At 48.4% G+C, this 7,672-nt stretch overlaps 1 protein-coding gene across 1 annotated transcript; it reads left to right on the forward strand.

Moving 5' to 3' along the window:
* The first annotated feature begins 350 nt into the window (after positions 1-350).
* Positions 351-7,232, forward strand: AHSG (alpha 2-HS glycoprotein). The gene is made up of 7 exons (XM_057739600.1): positions 351-644; positions 2,759-2,869; positions 3,147-3,231; positions 3,596-3,759; positions 4,813-4,914; positions 5,807-5,893; positions 6,543-7,232. The coding sequence occupies exons 1-7, from the start codon at positions 432-434 to the stop codon at positions 6,876-6,878; spliced, it is 1,098 nt and encodes a 365-aa protein (XP_057595583.1). The 5' UTR covers positions 351-431; the 3' UTR covers positions 6,879-7,232.
* The last annotated feature ends 440 nt before the right edge of the window (positions 7,233-7,672 follow it).

Below are 7,672 nucleotides of genomic sequence, written 5' to 3' on the forward strand. Positions count from 1 at the left end.
GGGCACTCCCTCTGCTGCCAAATCTGCAGCACTCCAGGGCCAGCAGTGCCCGCCCCTCCTCACCTTGGTGCTCCCCTCATCCTCTCAACTGCTTCCTGTCCTTGCTGCTGTTACCATGCTCCAAGCCAACTCTGGAGCATCTCCCCAGCCTACCCCCCAACCTGCCCCCAGTCGCCCCCAGGCAAGCATTGACTTTGGCAGATTTCTCGGGGGCTGGCGATGTCCTAACTTGTTTGCTTTTCCAGGACTGATGTTTGCAGGGGGCTTTTTTTTTGGAACCAGAACAGAAATCATCCCATATCCTTACGCAATTCTTCCACAGGCTCCAACAAATAAAAGGCCTTTGGATCCTCTTCCAGCAGAGCTCCTGGGTTGGTCCTGAAGCCTCCAGCTACCTGCCTGCTGACCTGCCAGGGCCTCTCTGTGCAGCCATGAAGTCCCTCGTCCTGCTCCTTTGCCTTGCTCAGCTCTGGTGCTGCCACTCTGTCCCGCATGGCCCGATTCTGGGTTATAGGGAACCAGCCTGTGATGACCCAGAAACGGAGGAAGCAGCCCTGGCGGCCGTGGACTACATCAATAAGCACCTTCCTCGGGGCTACAAGCACACCTTAAACCAGGTGGACAGTGTGAAGGTGTGGCCACGGGTAAGTGACCTGCTGTGTAGGAGTGGGTGGGGCTCAGATGGGCATCTCTAAGAGCTGACGTCCCAGCACCAAGGAAATTGCAGAGCAGAAATGCCCTGGGTCCTCCCAGGAGGGAGGGAGAGGGCAGGCGGAGGAAAGAGAGGAGACATTCTGTACTGTGGTCAGGAGGGTGTGCAGGATGGGGGTGGGGGGAGATGAAAAGGCTTTGAATGATATTTTGAAGATCACAGGTAGAAAATGTGGCTTTCTAGAAAAACTAGGACCAGAGACTGTATTCTAGTTGGCAAACTACCACTGACTGGACATCACTTCTTTTACATTGTTTCTGTTTCTCTGGATAAAGACTGAGAGTGAATGAAACGTGCATTTGATTAGTGCCTACCATGTGCCAGGCCTTTTCTCGTATACCATCTCCTAACCCCTCTCCCACCCACCCCCAGCCCTGTAGGGGTATTGTGCTTGTCTTAACGTGAGGAAACCAAGGCTCTGACATATTACAGCATTTTTTACCCGAGGGCGTAAAATAGTAAGCATCGGGCTAAGATTCAATTCCAGAACTGTGTTCCTTCTTCTACACAAGCTGCCTCCCCGGGAAAGGTACCCACATTCCAATGAGAAATCTTGGCATGAAAGGATTCACATCCTCTCATGCTAGACAAGAAACCAATGCAGCCTGAAGCTGGTGACAATGACATCAAGTTGGGAAATATGCCTTGGGGGCCGGCTGAGTGATTTGGAGAGGTGGGGAAAAGGCATCTGTCTATTGCCTATTTTGAAATTAGATTTTATAGGTGATGAAGGATAATTCTTTCAGCCAACACTGATGACAGGTCTTCCATGGGCAAGAACCAGTGTCAGGCACTATGGGAGATGCTAAGTTGAATCATATGAAATAGCCAGTTTTATATGTTAAAAGCAGTCAAATATTGGCATTTTAATGATTCAACCTAATACAAAGGTGAGAAGGACATAGTGCCCACACAAGGTTCACAACCTAGGAAGAAAAATAAGGCAAACCTCAGGCTGTCTGGACTGACTCACGGACATCTGATCTCACAACGGGACACAATATTTGAGATCAGGATTGTCCCAGATGGATTTTAGGAGTTCTGCAACCACAGCGAAGTACAATGGTGGTTCACTGGAAGCACTGATCAGCTCAAGGGAAATGATACACAATGTGCATATTTGAGGAAAGGAAGGAGCAACGTTGCAATTTTCACTAACTGCAGGGTTTGAGAAACCCAGGAGCGCCCGGCTCCTATTCACTAGCTCTGAGTGTTTTCAGGAAGTTAATTTGGGCACATTTGCACATCATAAAACACAGCTTCCTCCAGGAAAGGAGAGTCTGAGTCTTCAGGTACTAGCGAATCAGGCAGAACAGAAATGAGAGGCAAGCAGAGCTGGGCTGAAAGAAAAAATAGGTATACTCGTACCTTCTGGATTTTTCTGGGCTTTGAAGAAAGGATACAGAAAGAGGTGAACTGGCAGGAACTACCACAAGGAGTCATACAAGCTCTCCTATCACCGCCTTACCCACTGCTCCTTCCCCCTATGCAAGTGACTGACACACTGCTACCTCCATCAGAGGGAGGGTCACTCTTCCCTCTCATTACCGGCAGGGGGCAGTAGGGAATAGCAACTTTGCATCCAGGGACCTGCAAGCCAAAAGGCAAAAAGCCACAGACAGCTTTTCCCTTAGGAAGGAAAAGAAAATGGGGAGAGAAGGAAAGTAGATGTTGAGAAGGAAGGGAGGGAGGGAGGAAGGAAAGAAGGAAGGAAGGAGAGGGAGGGATGGAGAAGAAAAAGGAGAGACACTAAGTTATTATCCAACACCAACTTACTTTGCTGCTTGACTGAGAAAAATCCAAAGCTGATTTTTTTAAAGTACTTCTTGAAGGGTGCTTTTTTTCAAATTAAACAGGTATCAACATTCACTTTTAGCTTCCAAATACAGCGCACAGCGTGGCTGTGGTTCCATGAACCTGTCCAAGCCAACACTCCCTTCTCTCTTACCCCTCCAACAGGGAGTGGGTTCAAATCCTGTGGGGACTCAGCCTTGGACCCGCTCCGCAGGGCCAGGCTGCTCACCTCTGCATTCTCTGTCTCCACAGCGGCCCACGGGAGAGGTGTTTGACATTGAAATAGACACGCTGGAAACCACCTGCCATGTACTGGACCCCACCCCCCTGGCAAACTGCAGCGTGAGGCAGCTGAAAGAGCACGTGAGTGCCCCTGTTAGGGCGACTGTGGCGGTCGGTCGGGCAGCTAAAATGGCCAATTGATGCCGCCTTCCCTGGGGCTGGTTTTTACAATTCACCTTTTTGTTGTACCGCCAACCCCCGCGAAACCACAGTGTCATGTTTCAACAGCGCCCAGTGAAGGAGATTTTGCGAGGTTCACCCTTGACATCCACATCCCCCCCTGCCCCCTCACCCCGCACCGTGGGAAGGGACAGGTCAGCCCTCCTCCTGAGGCCTCACAGTGGGTTTATTTCTCCAGGCGGTGGATGGAGACTGCGATTTCCATGTGCTGAAACAGGACGGCCAGTTTTCCGTATTGTTTGCCAAATGCGATTCCAGTCCAGGTAGAGATGATTATTCTTCTTACTATGGTGACCTGGTAGCGAGAGTGAGGAGGGACTCTGAACTGTTTTCAACAGAGGTCGTTCTAGCCACTTTGTTGCTGGTGAACAGAAGCCAAGTTGCCTGGGTTTGGGGACTTTAAAACTGTGTTTTAAGGCGCTGTTCTCACTGGAGGTGAAAATCGCGCCTTGGTGAGAGGGGCTTCTGCAACAATGCCAGCCTGGCAGGAGCCACCCAAAGGTTGAGTAAGAAGCAGAGAATCCGCCTGCAGCTATTTGGAGCAGGTCTTCAAATAAGCAGAGGGGGCCCAAATGCCGCAGCGGATTACAGCCCCGAGCCAGGCTGATTTCTTCTCTCTGTGCGCAGACTCGGCCGAGGACGTGCAGAAGCTGTGTCCAGGCTGCCCGCTGCTGGCCCCGCTTAATGACAGCCGGGTGGTGCACGCAGGAGAGGCCGCGCTGGCTGCCTTCAATGCTGAGAACAACGGCTCCTACTTTCAGCTTGTGGAAATTTCCCGGGCTCAAATTGTGGTAAGACTGAGACCCTGCTGACAGACTGGGCAGTTTGGTGGCACTTTGGGAGTGGACGTGGTGAAGCAGGGGTGAGGAACGGAGCAGGTGCAGGGGCAGCCACAAGGAAATCAAGCAGGGTGGTGGGAGAAAAGAGAAAGAAAGGGTCCTGGGTGCCCTGAGTACCGAGAGGACTCTCAGCGCATCTCCCACCTAAGCCACTTCAACAGCCAATAGCCAGATGCACACATCCCCACTGAACATCTGCGGCACTCTTGTAATTGATACTTACAAAGGCATGGGCATGCTTACATATAATGGCAGGGTCCTAAAATGCCTTTGAATCACTTGAAAACAAACCTAATTGTACTGTGGTTAGGTTAGCACATTTGAAAGCAACAGAATTCTAATGTTTTTAAAAACTGGTATTCTGGATGCCAACCATGGCATACTTGGAAATATACTATTAACCAGAATATGTGATTCTCAGAACACCCCCACCCCAGACTATAACTAACAGATATTTTATCATTGCAAGTGTCCTTATGCTCCAAGAACTGTAAGTTAGAAAACCATAAGTATCTTCTATATTTTATTTATATTTTTCATTTGATCTTGCTATCTAAAATACGTGGGAGAGCAATTAATTTCTTTACTTTCCCACCCCCTCTTGGAGTACGCTGAGCCTTGGGTTTCAAAATGTAATCCCAATAGGGAAGCTGGCAGGAGGCAGGGTTCCCACTCAGGTCAGTGTAAGGTCAGCCCTCTGGGTTCCTGCTTTCTACCTGAAAACTCACCTCTGTTCTGAATCATGGGCAGTGTATACCTGCACCTCCTTCAGAGAAGACCCAACCCAAGCTTCTGTATGCAAGCCCTTCAAAACCCAAAGCCATGATGTAAGCCCTGTGTAAGCCACCGGGGGCATGTTTCCTGGCCACACAGTGTGGTCTACGTGAATGGTGCTCCCTGGACTGTGTGATGCCGTATCCCTCGCTTTCTCTCTGGCCTCTCCTTCCCTGCCTTTTTCATGCTAAATCATGTTGTTGCATGAAAATTTTCATGTATCCTCATCAGCCTCATCCACCTTCTGTCTCTGTGGAGTTTGCGGTGGCTGCCACGGACTGTGTTGCTAAAGAGGTTGTAGACCCAGCCAAGTGCAACCTGCTGGCAGAAAAGGTGAGCGGGCCAGGCACTGAGTTGGCAAAGCTGGTCATGGAACAGAACATCCTTAGAGCAAGTTCGTATCTGGGGGCTGCAGAAAAGAGATAATGCAAAATACCCAGTCCCTGTGAGGCTGGGTCGTGCCAGGCCATCCTCTGGGGTGTTATCTCCCCTGCTTAAGAGCTATCACCACATCTTCTACCCACTGGAGGCCCCTGCAGCTAGCGAAGCTGTTTCCTAATTAAAATGAGTCATGTCAGGCTGCTGGGAGCGTAAAGTGTAGATTTTCTGGATATACCTCTGATGTGAAATCTTTCAAGTCCTTAAGCCAGTAATGGCCACTTTAGGAATTTAGCCTAAGGAGACCATCGTGTTTGACAGAATATATCTATAAAGATGATTTATGACAGATACAGAATGACCCCAGAAGATCTGAATGTCCAACAGGAGGGAATCATTGAGTAAAGTGTGGAATGGCAGTAAATAGAAAATTGTACAGACATGAAAATTACGTTTTCAAAGAACAATGAATAAGAGAATGCCATCATTATAGCACGTGAAAAACACAGTGTATAAAACAGTATAGTCAGTGATGCCAATTTTTAAATGATATTGAATAGTATTTAAAAATAAGAAAGAAACACATAGATATTAACAGAAATTCTCCTGGGTCACCACAGTTTCTGAGATTAAGGGTGATCTCTCTCACTCCCAAAGCATTTCTGTATTTTCTACATTCTATATAAAATATAAGCAGAAACCATACACCTTAGGAAAAAGATTTTAAAAAAAAAGGAGTTAAGAATTTAAGGTTTTTTTTCCCTTAATGTGTTGGAGTATAAGTGAAACTGGGAGAGAAGTCCACTTTTTGTACTGGTTCAAATAACTCCTCTCTTTCTGTGTGCAGCAATACGGCTTCTGTAAGGGGACGGTCACTGAGAAGATTGCCGGTGGGGAAGATGTCGCAGTGACCTGCACAGTGTTCCAAACACAGGTAAGGGCGTCATGGATGTACCTGCCCTTGTCTTCAGAATATAATGACCCTATAACATTTCTGCGGTGCATTAGTAATTACAGCACATTTGCTGCCAGTCCTTTTGAGCCCCACCATATAGACAGCGCCAGGGAATGTGAAATCATCAATACCCAAAAGGTTGTTTCAGCCATGCCCTCCCCTCCCACAAACTGGTGGCTACAGGGCAGAACCACCCTCGTGTACAATTGGCAAGGCCATGTTTTTATTTGCAGGCTTGGGGAGTGGGGGCAGGGAGAGGCGGGGGAAGTGGGGGTGGTTTTCTGAGTTGCAGAGACCAGGTGGCCAGATCTGTCAGACAGCTCCCTGGGGCTGCAGGTGTAGATGAAAAGAGGGTGACACTGCTGGTAAAGGTGAGCCATAAGGTGGGGTTCTTTTGCTTGTGGAACATGAGTGTAAGTCTACCATCCTCAAAACAACTGGTGAGAAAGGGGCTACCGCAGGCCAGTTAGGCCTCCAGTGGAGCCCTGATGACCATGCTTTGTACCTAGGTAGTTCTTTTTTGTCAGATTCCTTGCAAATAAAAATTATTGCTGTGAGAGAATTGGGTGGGGTTCCACTTGGAAGGAAGAGAAGGGCAGCTAACCTAAGGAAACGGTCCCCTCTCCAGGCTGTGCTCCCGCAGCCCCAGCCAGATGGTGCGGCAGCAGATGCGCCGAAGCCTGCGCCAGACGCAGCTGTGCCTACACCTCCTCCCGCCGACCTGCCCACGGCCTCCCTGGTGGTGGGACCTGGGGTGGTGGCAGCTCCCCCGATCCCCCCACCGCTGCACCGGGCACACTACGACTTGCGCCACACCTTCTCAGGTGTGGCCTCTGTGGAGTCAGCCTCAGGAGAAGCGTTCCACGTGGGGAAGACACCCAAGGTGGCACAGCCTAGCATTTCTGCAACTGAAGGTCCAGTGGTCCGCCGTTGCCCAGGGAAAATCAGATACTTCAAGGTCTAGAAGACAGTCAGAGATGAGAAGGTTTGGCACAGGGAACATGGCCACCATTTTGTCCAAGTATGGGTATGGGTGGGGGCTTTGTCTGCTATCAAAGCAAGTGCTACGTGTGGTCTAGATTATGTCAAATCTTGAACCCCTCCTTTGGAGGACAGGAGCAGAGAGGGTGATAGTTATGTTTGGTGGAGGACATAAGGTCAGCGACTTGATTGTCATTGTTTTGATGCTAAACCACCACTGCTGTGTTCTCTGCCTTCTCTTGACCTCACAAAAATAATTGGAACTGTGATTTTGAAAGGTGCTCTTGCCAAGTTTATATCTGCTTGTTAATAAAAATGTCTGAAGGACCTTCCTTAATAAAGAAGGTTCTAAGCTGAAATGTGGTCATGGTTATTGTTTATTTCATCCAAGCTCACGAGTGTGGTCTGTCTTTCCAACAACCACACCACAACTGTCCCTAATCAAAATCAAAGTGAAAATAGGAATAAAATAGAACAAAAATCTGCTATATTACTACACACAGGAAAAAGTGAGACTAGAATCTGCTCACAGCCCATGAGATCTGATCATTTCCTTATAAGAAAATAATTCTTTTCATTTCATAACAGAAAATATTGCTAAATTGGAATCTTGAGGAAAAAAAATGGGGCTGGAGGAACCAGACTCCTGACTTCAGATTATAGCACAAAGCTACAGTAATCAAGACAGTATGGTACTGGCACAAAAACAGCAATATAGATCAATGGAACAGGATAGAAGCCCAGAGATAAACCCACACACCTATGATCAACTAATCT

This window comes from Hippopotamus amphibius, chromosome 6 (genome assembly GCF_030028045.1).
Source record: "Hippopotamus amphibius kiboko isolate mHipAmp2 chromosome 6, mHipAmp2.hap2, whole genome shotgun sequence".
Classification (NCBI taxonomy): Eukaryota; Metazoa; Chordata; class Mammalia; order Artiodactyla; family Hippopotamidae; genus Hippopotamus; species Hippopotamus amphibius.

What these genes read in the sequence shown, in the direction of transcription:
- AHSG (XM_057739600.1), top strand. Translation starts at nt 432, where the DNA reads ATGAAGTCCCTCGTCCTGCTCCTTTGCCTTGCTCAGCTCTGGTGCTGC. An exon ending in CAAATGCGATTCCAGTCCAG is followed by an intron (nt 3,232 to 3,595) that starts GTAGAGATGATT and finishes CTCTGTGCGCAG; the next exon opens with ACTCGGCCGAGGACGTGCAG. An exon ending in TTTCCCGGGCTCAAATTGTG is followed by an intron (nt 3,760 to 4,812) that starts GTAAGACTGAGA and finishes TATCCTCATCAG; the next exon opens with CCTCATCCACCTTCTGTCTC.